This window comes from Hydra vulgaris, chromosome 12 (assembly GCF_038396675.1).
Source record: "Hydra vulgaris chromosome 12, alternate assembly HydraT2T_AEP".
NCBI classification, from domain to species: Eukaryota; Metazoa; Cnidaria; class Hydrozoa; order Anthoathecata; family Hydridae; genus Hydra; species Hydra vulgaris.
This window is the reverse complement of record NC_088931.1, coordinates 25220746-25243764: the sequence shown is the minus strand read 5'-3', so window position 1 is coordinate 25243764 and position 23019 is coordinate 25220746. Positions and strand designations below refer to the sequence as shown.

Below are 23019 nucleotides of genomic sequence, written 5' to 3'. Positions count from 1 at the left end.
TTTATGTGACGCAGATAGTTAAAGGAAATTAGAAACGGTAAACAAAGTTTGCATCTACAGTTACTTCAAGCCGAAGTAACAGATAGATGCAGAGCCAACTAAAGAAGAATTAGTAGAGGTAATGACAGGATCAGCAAGAAATAAAAGTACTCTCAAAATCACTAGAAGGTGAAATTGTACCTAATAAAAATGTACTAGAAGCGGTAATTGCAAGGCTAACAAAAAATATGTTTTTAGCAGTAGTAGAGCGCTCGATTCATAAGCGAGAGGTTCCGAGTTCCTTATAAGCAGTCGTGGCGCAGTGATTAGAATTCTGGCTCAGAGCCCATAGGTCCGAGGTTCAACGCCGACTCTGGCCTAACAAGCGACATTGGTACAGAAGCTTTTCTTCAAAAAAAAAATGCAATACTAAGTTTTATACTATGTTCAAGGTTCAAAAAAGAGGAAAACGTTAAAGCAAAAAAGTTACTGGTTTCTATCAGCAATCAATTAACTAGAAAAATTTTTTAATAAAAACGAATTCAATATATATTTTTATATACTTGAAAAAGTTAATAAAATAAAATTGTTGATAAAATAATAATTTCAATTATTAATAAGTAGTTAATTTAATGCAACGTTTTAACACCAAAGATAAAAACCAGGCTGTTTAGTTTAAAAAAATTGAAAAATCTCATCGAGTTTTAAACTTTTCGCTCTAACGACCCGCTACCGTTTTAATAACATCAATACAATGAGTTCTTTTTTTTTTAAAGAAAAGCGTAAAATCAGCGCGTTTACTTATATTTGCGGCATTTTTATTTTTAGTTTAACTGCAAAATACTTTTCTATAAAACAAATTTTTGGCTCTATACGGCAAAACTTTTAAAAAACAAATTTTTCTAAATATTTTCAAATTGTTTATAAATATATTTGAATCGAAGGCGCATCAAAAATAAAAAGTAGGGAAAAGGGAGGGGGTGGAGGGAAAAGGAAAGGGCGGGCATCTAATTACGCAGTGGCGTATAATTACGTACATATAATTACGCAGTGGCGTCGCTAGGGTTGGTGTCACCCAGTGCAGTAAACTTTTGGTGTTACCCCTCTAGACTTTCACCAACAGGGCCGACAACACGGGTTTCGAATTTCTGAAAAAAAAAAGTCCTTTAAAAAAAGTTGGGCATACAAAATACAAGCTTTTGATTTTGAATAAAAGACGAAAGATTTTGGTTTGAATGAAGAAATAGCAGAATTATTAATAAAGAATATCGAAAAATTAAAACCTTAAAAACTGTTGGTTAGACCAAACGTAAAAAAACATTAACACGAGCATGAGCAGTTCTGTCATATTTGGATTTGTTTCATTATGGTGTCACTCCAATTTGTCAGGTCCTCCTATATCCTCTATATCATGTATCCTCCTATATATATGTATATATATATATATATATATATATATATATATATATATATATATATATATATATATATATATATATATATATATATATATAAATATACATATATATATATATATATATATATATATATATATATATATATATATATATATATATATATATATATATATATATATATATATATATATATATATATATATCTTCATCAGCAGGGCCGCCTAGAGGGGAAAAGGCGAAAGTTTAGACATTCTTCCTGATGAACCTACTGATGGAGAAACAAGCTGTTGAAGAATAAAACTAGATAACTGTTTTTACTAATATATTATTGCACTGTTCTTTAAAACATCGAGCACACTATTTGTAGAATACACTAACACAATTTACATATATATATATATATATATATATATATATATATATATATATATATATATATATATATATATATATATATATATATATATATATATATATATATATATATATGTAATTGTATGTATATATATATATATATATATATATATATATATATATATATATATATATATATATATATATATATATATATATATAAATCCCTTTTCCCATACCTACGCACGTACTAAACGTTTATAGCAGACCCCTAAGTAGAAAACAACTTTTGCCACCTGAATTCCCTATTGAAAGAGATGATTTAAGATATGGATTTTCTTGACAGACAAGTGACCAAAGAAAATACACTTTTGATAAATTAATTACTGATATGCCTACTCAGTGGGAAAAAAAAATAATTGCATTTTTGTTCATCTATTAAAAAGGAGAAAGACTTCGACATTTAAGCTTAACTAAAGTATCTTTGGATGACTAAAGTTAAAACTAACCTTGGTAAAAAAAAAAAAAAATGTAAGTTTATTCCAAAACTCGACAAACTGATTGATATTTTATCATGTGAATGTGAAATAACAAACTGTTCAGAGTATAGTTATAACTATAACAAAAAAGCAGATGTTAAATGCATGTGTGCGCGATAAAATCATTATGTTAAAACTCATCAAATCGCAGAGAGATATAGTTGGAAGTATTGCAAAAGATATAGTTGGAAGAATTGCGAGAGATATAGTTGGAAGTATTGCGAGAGATATAATTGGAAGTATTGCGAGAGATATCGTTGGAAGTATTGCGCATCACAATTTAAAAAAGAAGAGAAGATCAATCTAAAGATTCTGAATGATTGTAATTGCTTAGTACAAATTAACCTAGTAATTATAGAATATGTTTATTAGACCATGAAGTAATTTAAGTGTCTATATTACTCTTATACTTGTTAAATGTATTTAATAATTTAATATTTGCTAATATTATTGGTAATATATTTGCTAGATCATGAAGCAATTTAAGTGAATGTAAAATGAAATCTTACTTGAAAAATCAATTGTTTAAATAGTGCTGTCTTATAAAAACATCACTATATCAACATTTTGTATACTATTTGTTTATAAAAAAATTTGTTAATAATTTTTATGAATCCAATATCCAGTAATATATTAATAACATAAAATAAAATATTGTATTTAATTTCTAGGTTGAAAAAACAGACAAAGAACACTCAGAATTAGATTTTTATAGTAAACCCTTTAAGAATATTGAAAAAATTTACAACAGGATGGACATAACAAAGATTGCATTTGCATGTATGAGACATGACACTGGTTTAAGAGAAGCTGTGGAAATAGCAACAAGAACACTTACTAATGCTAGATTTATAACAAAGAATAATACACTGTAAAAAAATATAACGCTAACATAACGGTTACATAACGGTTAGTGAAAAATTTAGCATTATGTTTACCGTTGTGTTAGTAAAAAATGTCTTAAGCGCTATGTTCCCCAAAATTATTTATTTATTCTTTTGTCTATGAAAGTTATGCTACCCGTTATGTTATTACAATTACATATTATTATGACATCATAGAAATATTTGTAAAAAAGCAGGATTTTTTGCAAAATTTGTTTTAAAATATTTTTTTTTTCTTTCTATTATACTTTTGGTTACATTTTGGTTACTCATACTTTTAATATGGATCGATGCTAACATAATTGATTGGTTTTCATTTAATATTATTATATATATATATATATATATATATATATATATATATATATATATATATAAATATATATATGTTATTTGTGCGTGTGTGTGTGTGTGTGTGTGTGTGTGTGTGTGTGTGTGTGTATGTGTGTGTGTGTGTGTGTGTGTGTGTGTGTGTGTGTGTGTGTGTGTGTGTGTGTGTGTGTGTGTAATTGGTTGATAGAAAATTCAAGAAAGCAACTAAAATACATAGGAGACAGTACAAATGTAAATTCCTCGGTGGGAAAGTAGTGCAATACAGCAGGTGAAAAATTGAGAAGATTAGTGTGAATTATGTGCGATCTTCACACCAATGGGTTTGAGTTAAGGCACTTAATTATAAGCTTGGATGGCCCAACAAAGTGTGAAAAAAAGTGGTCTTGACCACTTGAGATAATGTTAAATACAGTAACAGTTATTAGAATCAACTTTAGTTTTACAAAGATTTATACTGGACTTCTGGTAATTGTTCTCAACCACAAAAGTTAGCAAAGTTTAAAGCAATGATCAAAGTAATGCTTACCAAATAACCAAAGCAATAAGCAAGCCTGGTTTGACACATTTAGCGGCTCTAGACAGAGCTATATGTTGGCTACTCTACCGATATATGATATATTAAGTATCAATGCCACTATGACAGTGAGTTTTTTTATATATAAGTATCAATATTACATATTACTTTTGAACCAGTATTTTATTTACATATAATTTGCAAAAAATATTTTTTTCATATTTTAAAAATATAATTTAAATTATCAAATACTTTGAATTACAAATTCTATTAAAGTATAGTTATTTTGACTTCACTGGGTGGGCGCCTGAATTAATTAAAATTCTTATTTTGGTATTATTTGAATTTCACATTTTTTTGCTTTTATGTTTGCAAAACTGTCAATTAATAGTAAATAGTCAAGGACAGAAGCAATATCATTTTCAATGGAGTCTTGTGTCATTGTTTAGCATAAAGAAGGGGGAGTTAACAAAATCAAAACAGTGCCTTATTGAAACACTTGAATTTATTTTAGAAATAAAATGTCTTATAATCATAATTTGCATTTTTTTATCTTTTTTTTAACATTTAAAAGATTTACCCCTCAAAAAATGTGTGTACACCACCAACTTATAGCTATTTTGCATCATTTTTTAAAAATGATCTAACTTTGTATTCACGCTATATTGATTGTAACCTACACTGCTGTGGTTTATAAACTTTTTTCTGCTTAATCTGATAGGATTTAAAATACAAGTAATAACATAAACGCATCTTATAAGTTGCTGAAACTGATATTGCAGTAATGTAACAAAATAACCTAAGTTTCCTTGATCCAAATTATAGAGTTTTCCTCACATAACTGGTGATAAAATCAAAACAAAGAAATAGTTCAGATATCATTTAAAAAAAAATAGTTACAATTATAAATCTCAAAAATAATACATTACTTAGTGATTTTTAATTAACAAAATGAAAGAACGCCATACTATTTGTATATATTATTTGTAGAATTTCAATTTGTCCAGGCAATATTGATCCTTTTATAAGTTTTGAATGAGTTATTTAACAATGCCACTGTAAAGATGAAAATAATTTCTATTTGATTCAAGTTGATTTTACTGAGTTTTTTAAAAAAGAAGCAAGATGTTCGGATTAAAGAATAAAAGTGGTCCAATTTAGAAAACAATTATTTTGATTGCAACAAAATGGTACCTTGACAAAACAGAACTTATATTCAATAACAGTGAAATTAATTAAGTAAAATTATGGTTAAAAATAGAGTTGTCTGTTTGTATTAATCAAACCATAAATGCTTTTTTAAATAAGCAAACTTTTGTTAAACAAAGATTTATTCTCTAAGTATTTTAAGTTTTCTAATGCAGTAATTTTAACGTTTAGTGATTTTTTTAAAACCAAATTTTAATTAAACGAAAAATGAACCCTTTATATTTAATGAAAGTTGCTGCACAAAAAAAAAAAAAAAAAAAAAAAAAAAAATAAAAATTAATTTTTTTTTTTAATAAGTTCACCCTAATAATTAAATTTTTTTAATAAGTTCAACTTATGGGGGTTCCAAAATGAGGTTTGGGTATAAGTAAAAAAAGTAGAAGCAGCTTCAGGAGATATGGCTGAGATAGAAGTTAAAAAACTTGGAGAGAGTGCATTACATATGATATGACTGAGCTTTAGGTAAGGATAGAAGATGTTTATATTTGAGAAACAGAATAAAATGAGAAGGCTAAGGCTTGATGACAATTATGATGATAAAAATGATGATAATTATGATGATGATGATGATGATGATGGTTATGATAATCATGGTAACATTTAAATATAAATATACATGCATATAAAGTATAAAACAAAAATAAATTTTGAATAAAAAGTACTTTAGGATGTATCAATGTTTATGCGTCTCCAGTACAAACCTGGCCCTGGCTATTTTTTATTAAATCTGGCCCTAGGGTCAGCTTTGGTCAAATTTCAACGCCAGTCTTTTCAAGTTTTTCTTAAGTATGTCATGTTGGTTCTTTTTTTTTTAATCCATTTATTTAACCATAAAATCAAAAATTATAAATTTCATTATAATTTACAAAGTTAGGTTTGGTGTCACTCATATAGTAAAAAACTAGTCAAATGGAGTGCCACCTTAATAAAATAAACAAATAAAATAAAAAAATATTAAGGCAAGGAAATAATAAAGTAAACTACATTAATACAAGTAATAAAAAAAGAAGTAATAGGAACAATAATATCAAAAAAAATTAGAATCACAACAAAAATATTAAGAAAAATGAAAAAAAAAAAAAAGAGAGAATGACATAAGTTTAGAAGGATAGAGTGAGAGAAAAAAATTATCGAAAAATATAAAAAAGCAAAATAAAAGCAAACTTAAATAAAAAAAATGTATGCATACAATACTAAAGCATTACATACAATATTAAAGCATTACATCGATTAGTTAAACAAAAGTAAATACCAAGATATAGAAAAAGCAACAACAACTGACAAAAAAAAAATGCCAAAAAATAAATACATTCAACATTTTTTATACATAAATGTACGACATGTAAACAATGTACAAAATTAATTAAAATTTTTCTTTTTCTTTTCTTTTTCTTTTCTTTCCATATTGGAGGTAGAAAATATTTTAGTTCGATTTAACTGTGTAGAAAATTTTTTAAGCTAAAAACGATTTTATGATTTTTTTATAATATGATTATTATTACTTTGTTTTTTTGCATTCAGGGTCAAGTTGCAAAGTTTAGAACTGAGGTGCCCCTCTAAGCCCAATTACATATTGGAAAAATTTAACCGAGTTGCTTGTGAGAACCAATAAAAAGTTTTAAAGTAACAGATCTTTTTTTGAAAGTAGGGGGCATTTGATGCATTGTGTTATATATATGCATATATATATAATTATATATTTATATATATATATATATATATATATATATATATATATATATATATATATATATATATATATTTATATATATATATACTTAAGTATATAAATATATATATATATATATATATATATATATATATATATATATTCAGATACACACACACATATATATGAAAACATATATACATATATGTAAAGCAAGCTTCTTAAAATTTTTTTATGATTGTGAATCTTATATCTTTAGTAAAATCTTAATTGACTTTTATTTAAAAAGTATATTATATAATATATTGTATAGTATACCTGTACTTGATTCACTCATTCACAAATTTGATCTACTTATTCACACATTTGGTTAACTCAATCACAAATTTTCAAACAATCAACATTATATTATGGGTTGTTTTTTGATCTTTAATAAAATAAATAAGTTAATTACAATTTTTCTCAAAACAAAATCTTTTAAGGAGTAATTCTATATTTAAATAACTAATTTCCCAATAATAAGGTATTGTTAATTTAAAATACTTTATAGTAAAATTCATATTAAACTATTTTAAATGTGAAGTTACATTTAAATTTTTGTTGATAAAAACAACCAAAATTTTCAACTTTCCCAAAAGATGCCCATATTAATGTATTTAACTTTACTCGTGTGTGATGATATTGCTTAGAACTTAATTTCCCTCAATCAAAAAGTGCTAGCAGCTGATGTGATAATTTCTAGGGTCATTATTAGAACTGCAAAATGTTAAAATGTTTTAAAATGTTAAAATCAAATACTATCTCATTATTGTATGATACTCAAATCAAATTATTTTATGGTATATTGGCTTATATTATGTTCTGTGTGTTGGTTTAGAAAGTGCGTGATGCTTAAAATATATTGAAAAATCAATTACAATAAAAATTAGAATATGTAAGACTTAATTAAAACAAATCTAAAAAAAAACTTGTTTACTTCTTTATTCATTTTTTAGATTTTTTTTTTTTAATTATCTAGATTTGGGTGTCAAAATCTGCAGAATATGTTAGTATTGTGCATAACTAAATACCCTGCAGTATAAATAAAAACCCATTCTTTTACTACTAAAGTCAACACAAAATAGTTTTAATAGTAGTAGATAGTAGTATAATTTATAAGATATTAAAACTCTTTTAAAATATTTAAACTTCTTACTTCTTCTGGGTTCTCAATTTGCTTTTCAACTTGTTGTACATTAATATATTGAGATGTGTTTGACATCTTAGCTGGAAGGACTGGAATTTCCTCTTCATTTTCACCCTCATCATCTTCTTGCACTGACTCAGGGGTGTGTATTGCTAAATCAGGATGCATATAACGAACAGGTTTTGGAGGAGGCGGTGGTGTATCAGGTAAATTAGGAAGAGAACTTGGAGTTTTTTTAGGTAACGCAGGAGGAAGATCTTCATCTGACAAAGGTACAGCAAGAGGTGACACAGGCAATGATTTTAGAGGGAATACCTATATAATAGGAAATTACCTATATAAGAAGCAAATACCTATATAATAGGAAATTAAGAATATTACTATTTATTATATATCTATTTTATACAAATTTTATAATTTATTTTTAAAATGTCTTCTTTTTTAAATAAACTTTTTCTCGGTAAATACCTGGGGAATTGATTCTCTTCTATTTTCATTTTTTTCCCAATTCAAGGACCCATTATAGTCAGTAGGGCGATGTTTTTCTGGATATATAGGATTGCGCTGTTCAACTGTTGTAGATCGTTTAAGAGGAAAAGATGGAGGCAATACATTTTTTCTAAATTATTTTTTAAGAGGCATAGCTTAAACTTCAATAGAATAAAGATTATTCATTTATACTACCATTACTAAATTTACATTAACACCTTAAATTTTAAAAATAATCACTCCCAACCTGAGTGAGCATCAAAAGCCAACAATGAATTGAATGCAAAGTTTTTTACCCTAACTTAATTATCTTAATTATTATTTTACATCTAACTAATTTGTTGAATGATGAGTTGAAATAAGTTGAATGATGAGTTGAAAAAAACATTTTAACTCTCAGGTTTGGGACAGCGATAAGCTTTTTGATTATTCTTTGTTTTTTTTTTCTTTTTGCAAAAAAACCATATGGACTTCAATTGCAAAAAAAAGTTGGCAAATGCATATATATTTCCTCTATAGTATATATACACACAAATACAAAATAAACATCATGAAAAATATGAAAACATGCACATCCTGTAAAAATATGAAAAATAAAACAACATTAACAATAATCTCAAGTGAACCTAGAAAAAGATGAAAACTAAAAACAAAAGCTATAAATTTTTAAGTTTGAATTCAACTACATACTTTTCATTTGGTAATTCAGAAGATACTCGCTGTCTAGAAGATGTATTAATCTAAAAATATAATATCTAAAAATTGACCTGAATTTCATTTTTGACAGTTTAATGTTTATAAGTTTACATTTCTCTTTCTGTAAATAAAAAATGCTGAAAAATATGATTAGCTAATATAAATCATACACGAATCTTTTTATAAGGAGCTACTTTGGTTTTATTATCTTTGAACACAGACTCCATTTGCTTATGGAATGGTTCTAGTTCTTTTGTAACTAGCTCTTTGTGAATTTTTAAACCCTTTTCACAAATTTCAACCTAAATAAAGCCAAGTTAATAAATTCAAAGTAAAATAAAAGTCTTTTTTACAATTATAATATTAAGATAATAATAATAATAATAATAACCTGTTCAACAATGGCTTCCTTTAACATTGCTATCATATCAAGATGCTCTGGATGTTCTGCTATGTATGATTTTGTGAAAAACAGCTAAAAGTAACAAAAAAATGAACGACCTTCTAAACATATCTAACATAAAAATATTTATAAATAATTGTAAACAATCTTCTGTTTCTCATATTACCAACCATAGATTTTTGGTAGGTACCATAAGAACAAATAGCTTATGGCATTTATCAGGTTTACAATGGATTTAAAATATGCAAAGAATTATAATTAAAAACAAAAGAAACCTTTTCATAGTTAGATATTCCTCCCATAACAGCAGCATCTATTACACCATTTAGCAACATACTTAGTGGAGAGAGATTTATTGTGCGGTCAGCTTCATATTGGTTTATTACAGTCAAAAGTTCTTTATTCTTTGAATGTAAAGTATCAACAGCATTTTCCATTGGAGAAAGTTCCACCTATGTACAAATTATTTGCTTTAAATTAGTACATTAAATCATTAAATTAAATGGATTATTTTTTGATATTTAACAATTAATAACATATTTTATAATAATATTGTTATTATTATTATATAATAATAATAATAATAATAATAATAATAGTAATAATAATAATAATAATAATAATAACAATAATAACAACAATAATAATAATAGTATTATAGTAAACTAGACTGAAAATTTTATAATGCAACTAGATGTTTGTTTATTTAAGGCAGGATTTTTCTATTTAATATGAAGTGCTTTTTTTATTTTTAATTTGCTTTTAGTTAGGGAGTATTGAAAATCACAATAAGTTAGATCTTTACAGTTAACAGATGAATGTTTGTAAACATGAAATTGCTTGTCAATTATAAGATGCTCATTTATCATTGTTGTCAAATGTCTGGATGCATTGAGCAACTTGAAAATCTTTTATGCAAAAGCTTTTTTTTATTTTATCATGTCATGATTCAACTTTTTAAATTCTTTAACGGCTTTAATGATTTGGAAACAACCAAAAAATTAGTTTTCAACAAACTTAAACAAGAGGTAACTGCTTTAAAAATGTCAAAGAAGTCACTAAGCAAGTGTGTCCTAAAAACTTTTTATTTATTAGATCAGCCAATTTATAGCTTGTTAAATGAGTTGGTTAACGCGCAATTAGTTAATAGTTTTAAAGCAGGTCTTAATTGCTGGATGAGCAGCAATCAAGCAAATCTGCCGTCATAGTGTGTTAATACCACACTCACTGGCTTACACCATAGCGTCATAGTGACCACACTCACTGGCTCACACAAGTTACAGCAATTACTAATACTAACTGTGATAAATATTTTTGATAATCCTATTTTAAACTTCTGTTTTTTTTTTATTTTACTCAAGTTTCACTAAAATTAAAATTGATAAAATTATTTAAAAAAATGTAAAATGTAATTATTAAATTTATATTTACAACTTGTAAAATAAAAAAAAGCTTTTGCATAAAAGATTTTCAAGTTGCTCAATGCATCCAGACATTTGACAACAATGATAAATGAGCATCTTATAATTGACAAGCAATTTCATGTTTACAAACATTCATCTCCTCTTTGTCAAGTCGAAATTTTTTAGACGATTTTCATAGTTGATTTTCTTTAATCGACCCTTTCGAATAAGTGGCCAAACTGGTACATAAAGTATTCTCAGGAGTCTAATATCTAAACAAACGAAAACTTAAAAGCTAAATTAAGATCTTATTGTAAAAAAGAGTTGATGCATAGAAAAGCATTCAAAATTTTGGTATCATCTGCATACAGCTTGGTTATGTTTTTTAGAGTTTCAGGCATATAGTTTATAAATAGCACAAACAAGAGTGGTCCAATTACTGATCCCTGTGGCACACCACTGATAATTTCTGCCCAAGAGGATACATTTCCGCTTATCACAACTCTTTGTTTTCTTTCTTTTAAAAATGCTTGACCCATTGTATTGTCAGATTAGATATTCCATAAACTGTTAGTTTAAGTAGCAACCATTGGGTATTGTGTCAAATACCCTGGTGAAATCCAAAAAAATAACATTAATGGGTTTACCATTCTCTAGGGCGGTTGAAATAAAATCTTTTTAAGTAGATTCGTTGATCATAATTTATTTTTAACAAAACCGTGCTGTTTGACTATTAGTTTGATCTTATATAGAAAAATTTCAAGCTGATTATGCCCTCTGTTACATCTGATTATGCTCTTTGTTACATCTGATTAAGCCCTCTGTTACATTTGATTATGCCCTCCATTATTTTACATGTAATTGAAGTGAGTGACATTGGTCAGTAGTTTCCTGCTAAAATTTTTTTCGCCTTTTATGTACAGAGGAGTGATATTTGCTGATCTAAATTGCACTGGCAGTTTGCTGGTTTCAAACATAAAGTATATGTAAGTGGAATGGCAAAGGCACAATTCTTTAAAATTGCTGAATGTAAACTATTAACACCACTTGATTTGTTTTCTTCCAAGTTTTTTAATTTTAGATAGACATCTTCATATGTAAAATCTTCATTTGCCTTAATGAATGTTTGAGTAGTTCTTAAATCAAAAAAAGGCAGTATGATTTAACTTTTTTATTAAAATTTAATTTAATTAAGATATAATTTTTTGATTCAAAGGCAGTTGAATTAATTTAAAATATAATTTGATTTTGGTGTCAACAAATTTTTGTGGAAAATTATTATTTTTTAAAACTAAAGAAAGATTTTTTATGTCCTTTTTAAATCCAAGTCATTTATTGTCAATTTTGCATGTACAACCAACCAAATCTAAGCTATGTATTGATAATTTTGCATGCTTAATCAATTTAAAGGTTTAAATCAACTAAAGGTTTAAAAAATCGGAATGTAAGAAGAAACAATTATTAACCTATGTTTACTCATGAAACCTGATTGGATAAAACATATTGACATATTAATAAAATTGGTGCTAAAGGAGAACCCATTGGAATGCAATCTAATTGATCATAATATGTTGAAACCTGAAATATTTTTTTGAAATGAGTTTAAAAAAAATATTTTAAATTAGCTATCTATCTCTTAAATATTATTATTCAATTTAATGCTGCTATTAGCCATTTGGTAATGGGTGTTTAATAAAGAACTTGCAACAACCATTAAAGTTGAGTACTTTAATGGTTGTTGCAAGTACTTTTTTTATTAGAAAACATGGCTACATCTAACTAATGTAAATTTAAAAACATGTAAATGTAAAAGTTTATTTTAACATTTCCGGTTAAACCTTTCAAGTATTTTTCAATAAAGTTGAGTTCATGTAAGGAAAATACAGCATGTACATATAAAATCTATAGAATTATAGAATAGTTTTGTTTTGCATTTTAAGAAATATAAAAGTTTTGAAAAAAGCAAGCAGAGAATTTAAACTTCTATAAACTCTAACTCTATTCATTTTTTCAAGTCCCAAATTAATGGTGGTTGCTTGCAGCCTTGTTGGGAGTGAATAAAAAAATAATAAAATAAAAAATCCATCATAATAGTATTGTAGTCTGTTTCATTTTTTATAAGCCAACTGAGATGCTTTTATCTAAAATTGCACAAGGCATCTTCAATGTGCAGGCCGTTGGATTATTAATTCTGCATTATTAAACATTTACAAATCTCTGATGTATCTTTAAATATGTCTATTATCATTATCATAAATAATATAATTATAAAATATACATTTATTTATAAATTATTCTTGTCTTGATAAAAAGCTAACACTCTCTGATTACTTGGAGGAGATATTTGAGCTTGAAAAGGATCTCACTTCTGTTACAGAATGGGTTCTCAGATAAAACTCAATTTTTTTTCAACTAATTGTTATAGCAACAATCTAGATCTTCCTATATTTATGAACGGTAATGTACTCGATGAGTCAACTACCCTTTATCTTCTAGGATTAACTCTTATTTCCAAATATTTCTTGGAAACCATATAACAAATCAATTGCAAAATTAGTATTTGCTAAAGTTGCATCACTTTATCATGCTTACCACTTTCTTACTCTGGATTCTTTTTTTTATCTCTATAAATCTCAAATCCGTCCTTGTATAGAGTACTAATGTCATATCTGGAGCTGGAGGTCTGGAGATCTGGGGTGGATCTTCGAATGATGCTCCTTCTCTTTTATCAAGGTGCAAAAACGTATTGTAAACATAGTTGAACCTGCTCTTGCAGCCAACCTTCAATCATTGACACATCGTCGTAATGTTGATTCTCTTACTTTTTTCTATAGATACTATAATGGGTGCTGCTCTAAAGAGCAGCACCCTCTTGTGCCATCTACTAAAATTCATTTTTGTGTTACTCGTCATTCAATTAAGTCTCATCCTTTTACTGTGACTATTCCTAAGTGCTCCAAAAATTCTTATTCATCTAGTTTTTTTTCCTTAAACATCAGTTCTTTGGAATTTGCTCCTATCTTCATGTTTTCCCGATTTATATAATTTGCAATCTTTTACGTCTTCTGTTAATCTTATCTTGCTTGATAAACTTCATCTTTTCAATTCCAGTAACTTCCAACTCTAACAGTGGTTGCTTGCAGCCTTGTTGGAAGTGAAGTTGTTGAAAAAGTAAGTATGTATTTTTTGTAATTATTTTAATGTTTCTAATTACTAAAAAAATTATAATTACTATGAATTCTAAAGTTTATATTATCCACATGTTAAGTTTTGTTTTGTAGATGATGTATTGAAATTGGATTTTCCTTATCTTAAATGGCTGTTTAACTTCAAAGAAGCTAGCTTTATGTAACATACATCTAATATAACATGTTAGATGTATGTTACATAAAGTTATATAAAACCAACAAAAAATAAATAAACCACTTATATTTTAAATAATATATTATAACTTTATGTAACATACATCTAACATAACACGTTAGATGTTCTTTATGTAACATACATCTAACATAACAGGTTAGATGTTCCATTATGCTTATATGAATCTAACTATTAAATACTTTTAAGTATTTTTCTATTTAGATATGATGATAATGATGACATTAAGCTGTCAAGTATGTTACCTTTTTAATGCATTATAATTATTTAAAACAATATTTTTAACTTTTTTTTCTCTATAGTTTTACCTTTATTATCTTAAGACTATAGGGTTATCTTTTCTTTTGAACTACAATGATTATGTTTTACACACATGTATTTATTGTTATTTTATTTCTTTAGTTCTAACTTGGTGTTCTACCCATCGTCATTAGTTTGCTTTGTCTACTGCTAAAATATGGTTCTAATTTAGTAAATTATTTGAAATTTATTATATTGACTATAAGCTAATAATTAAAAAAAAAGTTAAATTAGTTCCAACTGAGGTAATAATAGCTTCATCTTTTGGTCACACTACAATGTTTGTTTGCACTGGTAATAATTATGTTTTTGCTAATTTGTATAATAGCTTATTGTTTTTATAAAAAGTGTCTTTCAGATTTTCACTATTTTTAAAACATCTCTAGAAACTAATGCAATATTCTCTAATAATGATTGAGTTATTCTATTTTAATGAGAATTAGCAAAATCTTGCCCATTAAAAAAATGATATGTTGAACTTACTATAAATACATGTTGGGGTTTTTGTGCATTTATTTAGGAAGTTCCTCAATGAATTTATAATCTATTTGATACCACAGTCAATAATGTATTACGAGTCCTATGAGCTTTTTCAACAGAATTTATTGACTCATGGATTTATATCATGTTTTTTACAATCAAAACTTTGCGGTGGTGTTCCTCGATATCTCCATTAATATGTATATATCTGCTTAATCAGTTTTAAGATCGAAATGTGTTAGTTATATGATAGTTTGATGTAATCTGTCAATGTAATTTATTAATAGGTAAACCTTATTTTTTCATTATTCTTTAATGAGAAAACTAAAATGAATAAAAAAGATGTAAGGTAATAAATTATTTTAATCTTAGCCTGTTAAACCCTGTTTTTTGAAGATAATGTGTTAAATTGTAGCGGAAATAGTCACTAAATACTAATGGTATTAGTGATGATTTTCTTTAAGTATAAGTAAGTCTCATTCCATTTTTTAACAACTTAAGTTTTGTTACTTCTGGTAGTCAAGCATCAATAACAACAACAGGTATATTGATTTTTATTTTTTTCATGTAATGTCTTCTTTCATCATATCATACTTGGTTTTTTTTTTCATTTTAGATAATTTACTGATTATTGCAAGATAAATGTCTTGCAATGCTTCTTCAGCATATTGCAGAACGAATTAGCATATTGCAGAACAATGGCCCAAATCTTATAAGGTGCATAGGGTGTGAGCCTAATTTTGGGGCAAATTCTCCATCCTTTTATTGAGAGATTGGCCCCCTTAGAAGCCAAAATACGTGGAAAGGGAGTGGTGGAAAAATATTTTATTTCATCTATAAATAGTATTTTTGTAGTTTTCCAATTTGTAAATGTAATTAAATACCTTTTGTAAATATATTTCTTCAATTTTGTAAATATATTTATTTTGTATAGATATATTAATCGTAAATATGCAGTAGTGGTGTGGTGGTAGACACTCGCTTCATTAGCGAGAGGTTCCGAGTTTGATTCCCATCACGCCCCTGGTAGTATCACGCTCAACTAGTTCCTCTGCGCAGCGGCCTTGTTTGAAGAGGGTTATAACCACAAGTAGCTTCCTCATCTGTAGTGGCCTTCTTGGCTATTTGGAGGTGAATTACAAAAAAAAAAAAAAAAAAAAAAAAAAATTTGTTTTTTTAATTGATCTTTTATTTAAAAAAAATACTTTTTGTTCTTTTTTATAGATAAGAATTTGTATTGTTTTGCTTGTAAACAAATTTTGTTGAAAAAATATATTTTCTTCTTTTTTCTTAATAATTAATACTATCTTTATTGTGAAAATATTTTGTCCATTCTTCTCTAATATTTATATTATCATTGCCCCTAACATTAATTTTCAAGAAATCCTTCTCAATCAGCTATGATCCAGACCTGTGGATGAAATCCAACATTATGCCCCTTTTCAAGAATGTAAGCAAACGAAAAACATCGAATTATAGACCAGTTTCTCTCACATCCATACCATGCAAAATATTCGAGAGCATGATAAAATAATGCTACATGATAAAATAATGCTACACTGTAACTTAAACGGTTTAATTAGCATAGCACAACACAGATTTGTTCAAAGAAAAAGCTGTTTGACTAATCTCCTCAAAACTTGCGACTTACTCACAGAATCCACACAAAAAGTATCCAGTCGATTTGATTTACACTGCAAAAGCATTTGATAAAGTTTCACACAATTGCCTATTGAAAGCATATGGCATCAACAAGAAAGCATTCATGTAGATAAATTCTTGGCTCATCAATAGACAACAGCGTGTTGTCATCGATACTCATTCAACTGCTGAAATAATCACATCAGATTGGAAAAAAGTCACAAGTGGCATACCTCAAGGAAGCGTCCTCGGCCCTCTCCTTTTCGTACTATTTATAAACGATCTGCTAGACAATATTACAAGACTGTTCAAGCTCTACGCAGATGATAGTAAATTTATGAACATCATAAAATCGAATCAAGATATGCTAGCTTATCAGACATTGATCAAGCCATAAAGTGGTCTCACAAATGGTTAATGTTCTTTAATGTGGAAAAATGCAAAACAATGCGTGTCAGTTGAGGTAACAGAAAATCTAATCAAGTCTATTCAATGAAAAACACAGAAGGCACTCGTCAAAACCTGGAGGAAACTGAAACTGAACGAGGCCAAGGTGTTATGATATTAAATGTCCTTAAAGTCTGTGCCCAAGTGGAGTCTGCAGTCTCAGTAGCCAATTACAAATTGGGCCTACTCAAAGAAGCATTCCGAAGCAGAAGCATTCATCTCTGGCGAATGCTTTACATAACATACGTGCGCCCGCACCTGGAATTCCCTATTCAAGCATGGTCTCTTCACCTAAAAAAAGATATCAATATGCTTGAAAGAGTTCAGCGCAGAGCAACAAAAGTTTCCTCAATCAAACATCTCCCATATGAGCAATGCTTAAATATATTTATAATGACAACACTGGAAAAGAGAAGTGCCAGAGGAGATCTTATTGAACAGTTTAAAATTGTAAATAAAATTGATGATATTAATTTTTTTGTTTCTCAAGGATCTCTAACAACGCATATAGCAGGAGAAGGGTGGCCGGTTTTAGACAAGAATTCAGGAAAGCCTTTCTAGGAAAGAAACATGAAAATTCTTGCTATGATAGAAAAAAACAGGATTACTTTTTAGGATAGAATAATTGAAGGATAGAAAAGAAGAAAGAAATACATATATCCTTTCTGGCAAAGAAAAATGAAAAACTTGCTAGCAAAGACTTTTTTAGGATAGAAATCGCACAAGTAAAAGTCATTTTCTTTCTAGCAAAGAAAATTGGAAAAACGTACTAGCAAAGAAATTTTAGAAAAGAAATTTTAAAAATGTGCTAGCAAAGAAATTTTAAGAAAGAATTTGCGCGCAATTTGGTAATTACAGTTATGATTTTTAATTGAATAAATGTTAAATAAGTATAATCTAATTCTAACAAAATCTTTGTGAAATAATAAAGATTATCTGAAATTTCTAAATCATTCATCAGTGATTCACTTTTATTATAAATGGTAATTCTGTCCTAGCAAGTTTTTTTGGATTAATGAAATAAAATTCCGTCATAGCAAGTTTTTTAGATTTATTAAATAAAATTCTTTCCTAGCAAGTTTTTCGGATTTATTAAATAAAATTCTTTCCAAGCAAGTTGTTTACGTTTATTAAAAAATATTCTTTCTTAGAAAGTATTTCAAGTTTCTTTTCAAAATTTCTGCCAAAAATTATTCTTTTGTAAAAATTCTTTTCTAGTAAGGTTTCTTTATTTCTATCATAAAACATTCTATTCTGAAATTATTCTTTCCTAGTTTTCTATCCTCATTTTATTCTTGTCTAGCATGGCACACCCAGGAAAAGTCATAATAAACAGCTACACAGACAAATTCTTAACAATTGCAAAGAGCGACATCACTTTTTTACTAATCGTGTCACACCATCCTGGAATATGCTACCACACGAAGCAATTGAACCTCACACGGTCAACTTATTCAAAAGTTTCCTATCATGATGGACAACTTGTCTCGTCAACAATTCACCCTACACATTAGATAGTATAGAGATGCCTTGTGTTGTATCTATTCGCCAATACACTTTATAATTAATGATTGACTAATTTACAGTATTATTAAATTTTGTAAAAACATAAAAAAATTATTCTTGATTGTAAATTTATTGATTCTAAATAAAATAAAATTCAAATTCATTCGTTAATTTCTTAATAATTGCTTATTTTCTAATAATTCCTAATAATTGTAAATACATAACTTAAGTTAGTAAACTTTTATTTTGGATTATATTTTTTTGATAAGCTCTTCTTGGTTTAAAATTTTGATTACTTTTAATTAAAACCTTCTTGCATGCTGAAATAACATAATGGGGAGGGGTTAGTAGTGGAAAAATCTAAACTTTATTATAACTATAAAATTTGAAAAACACTGGGAGAAATGTCAAAGTTGTTATCTGTGTTAGAGATTGATTATGTAAGTTTGTGCATCTAACATTAAAGAGACAAATTTCTTTCAAAAAGTAGGAAGAAGTTACATTCAAACCTTTTTTAAAAATAAATAGGGAGAGGTTTCTTATAAACTCTAAGTGTGTAAAAAAGAAATTGCATACCTCCTCCACACGTTTATTATAAGATGTTTTCAGGTATGAAACTTAAGCCATTAAGGCAAAGCCTAGATTTTCAAATGAATATTTTTCTACAGTTAACTAAAAAACATTGAAGTAACCATATAAAAAATAAGTAATAAGTTCTGGGTGGAACAGTTGACCCATATTCTACAGGTCTGGATAGCTAGTATTTATAATTTCTTCAAGTGGAATATTTGTAAATAAGCTTTCAATATTATAAGAAACTATAAATTTGTTTGTTATATAAACTTTTTTAAATTCTTCAACAACAAAAAAATGAGTCAAAAATGGAAAAATGTTTCAGTAAATAAAGAGACAATAAATCAGAAAGATATAACATGTCCCAATTATTGAAACAATTGGTCGAATTGGAAGTAGAGAAGAAGTTTATTATTATTATTATTATTCTTTGACTATTTACCATGCCATAATTAGTGATATGGTTTTTATTTGTTTTTAACAAGTTTTTTGTCTGTTGTTTTTTGTCTGTAGCGATTTTAGCTTTAAATTTTTCATAGCAGAGTTTTAATTTTGAATTATATCTTTTGAAGAAATAGTATGTAATACATGTAACTAAAAAACATGTAAAGATTAAAGAATATTGTGTTTTTCTTATATCTACACATTTTTTGCTAAATGGGCAGTTGATATATATATATATATATATATATATATATATATATATATATATAATTCAAAGTTCATAATTAATTTTAAAAACTAATTATGAACTTTGTTTTCAACTTGTTCAATTGTATACTAGAACTAAAAAACATAAAAATGAGATAAAAGAAGCGTATAAGTAAAACCACTGAAGCTCTTTAAAAGTGATATGAAAGTATATTAAAATCAAAGTAAGGTGCTTTAGTTTCAACTTGAAAATAAATTATAATAAAATATTAGTTATTAGTTATTGTTATCAAATCATGATGGATTTCAAATCACTATTTTACATAATAGTCAATAACCTGGTTTAAACAAAAACTTAATTTTGTCAATCCTTGTGTTTCAACCAATGCATATACATTTATTTATGTCACCCAACATATGTTAAAATCATGTTACTAATTTATTTGAAAAAAATTTACTTATTTGCAAGTGAAACAAAATGCCTAACAAAAGTATTTCAAAACCTGTATTTTTGAATTTTAACATATTTGTTGCTATGTTTTTCATAATTTTTCATCATCTTTTCAATAAGTTAAATGTTTTTAAAGGTGGTAAATGTTACCCTAGATGTCTCTGACAATTTTTTGTAAGTTTGGTTAATGCTACTTTTGCTGCAATTACTAAATCTATTAGGTTACTATGGAGGCTATAAACAAGCCAAACTTTAGATTACTACGGAGGCTACAAACAAGCCCAACTCAGACCTGAGAATAAGTAATTGTAGAAATAATTGTAAGTAACAAAAAAATTAATTTATTGTTTGAAACCAACCAACAAATAGTTAAAGTAAAAACAGGAATTTAAATAAATAATTTTTTATTATAAAAATCTAAACTTTAAAAAAAAAAAAACTTACAGTGTTTGAACTAGTAACTTCAAACCAACGAAGCTTTCCAGGAAAACTATATTCTGTATTCATTGTTGTTCTTTCAATCCAAAGTGTCTAAAATAAAGATTTTATAAAACCTGATCTATTTTCTTAGATTTTCTACTTCTTTTTTCATGATGTCTATTCTTTATTTTATGTTACTGCTTTTTTATAGTAAGTATAAAATGAGGAAAAAAAAACCTTCTCAAAAAGTATTAGCGCCTAGCAACTACTTTAAAAAATCCCTAATAAAGCAAAACCTACTGCAAACTCATTGTCTTTGTCCTTAACACCTTTATGAAATGGTCGATTTAATGCAAAAGCACTGACATCATTTACTTCATAAAATCTAAATACAAAAATATCTTTTATGTTTGCAAAACAAAATAAATAAATTCTGTCAATGCAAAACTTTAGAAAACCACAAAAATTTAAATAAAGACATAAAAAACATAAAAAACCATGAACCATTAAAATAAACCATTTAAATAAAAAAACGTAAAAAACTAAAATAATATTATTTTGCATTTTTATAATTTCAGTTGAAAATTTTTTAGGAAAAGATTTTTTTTTTAAATTATATGAGAAAGTAATATAAATTAGAAAAAAAAAAAAAATCCGCAAAATGATGGCATTTAGCCACTCAAAAATTCAATCTCTTGCAAAGCAACCCATCAAGCTCTTTTAAATTAAGTTGAAACCCAAATTATTGTACACACATATAATATAAAAAAAGTTTGAAACAAGTTTTGAAATAAATATTTATGATTTTAGAGAGATCTTAATTTGAAGATTCCAGATAATCTATCTGCCAAATCAGAAAAGCTAATGAGCAGTTTAAACTTTTCTGGATAATGGTAAAAATAGACACTAATGTCACCTATAAATGTCATTACTTATTAAAAATAGATGCAAAAGCAACAGAACATGTTCTGCTTTACATTATAGATAATGTCTAATAAAAGATCTTGAAAAGATATGGAAACTAAAAGTAATTGTGCTCAATCTACAATTTACAATTACCTTTATGAAGACAGCTTTAACCTTGCTTTAAATTAAATTTAGGTTAACTTAAAAAATTCAAACAAAAAATGTTGTACAACATTTCTACATCTAAACCAAGCTATAGACTATATTCTATTGGATACTAGAGTTAATGGTTGTTAACAATCACAATTAATAAATACATTTCAAAAATTTTTTATTTTAAATTTTAAAACCAACTTAAATATTAAAAGCTTTAGAAAATGCATGTGGTTACTTATATTTATCTAATACTGTTTAATCATTTCTCATTAATTATAATTAAAACATAACTTAAATATTAAACATTAATTATAATTAATTATAATTAAAACATAAATTAGCTTATTAATAATAACAAAATAGTAAACAAAACAAAATAGTAACAAAACAAATATAAAATAAAAATATAAAATTAATTACAAAACAGAAATTTAAATAAATAAATAAAAAAAAACAAGTAAAAAAAAGCTACAGCTTGCCAAGCGGCTCCAAAAAGAGGGAAAATGAGTGAAATAAAGAATGTAAAAAAAATGAGTGAAATAAATATTGTTTTTGTGTTACAAAACTTATTGTTGACTTGAAGGTACACATTTATTACACAAATATTGTTTTTGGGTTGCAAAACTTATTGCTGATTTGAAGGTACACATTTATTGTAAATGGTACATTATGTTTCGTTGTTATAAAAAACTGTTTTAGAAATGGTTCATTTACAATTATATGAATGCTGTTCTTTTAATTTAATTAGAATTTTTTAATTAAAATTAAAACTAAAGCAAACTAAATTACTTTTTAATTTGGTCAACAATTGGTTTTCCCTGAAACTTTCTTCGTTCAACAGGTTTTGGGTCCACTTTACATACTTGAATCGCTGTAATACAAAAACTTATTAATTTATGTAAAACATTTTTTCTTATTCTTGTTTAAGTAAAACATAATAAAATATTACATTGACCAATGAATTCAGTGATTTCAGGACCAGGTGCTTCTAAAGTTTTAAGAAACTAAAATGAAACATTAATTTTTTCTTA

The 23019-nt window shown here is 26.6% G+C and overlaps 1 protein-coding gene across 1 annotated transcript in view; it reads right to left on the bottom strand.

Annotated features, from left to right (window-relative positions):
• Positions 1–23019, bottom strand: part of LOC100201320 (dedicator of cytokinesis protein 1) — a 127493-nt gene that overhangs the window by 1124 nt on the left and 103350 nt on the right. Inside the window, exons 48-57 of the mRNA XM_065812675.1 lie at positions 22938–22992; positions 22778–22859; positions 21227–21311; positions 20951–21037; positions 9949–10125; positions 9662–9745; positions 9441–9572; positions 9265–9314; positions 8554–8704; positions 8095–8400 (exon numbers count right to left, since the gene is read on the bottom strand). Coding sequence (XP_065668747.1) covers positions 8095–8400; positions 8554–8704; positions 9265–9314; positions 9441–9572; positions 9662–9745; positions 9949–10125; positions 20951–21037; positions 21227–21311; positions 22778–22859; positions 22938–22992 — 1209 coding nt within the window. The remainder of the gene's footprint in view (positions 1–8094; positions 8401–8553; positions 8705–9264; positions 9315–9440; positions 9573–9661; positions 9746–9948; positions 10126–20950; positions 21038–21226; positions 21312–22777; positions 22860–22937; positions 22993–23019) is intronic.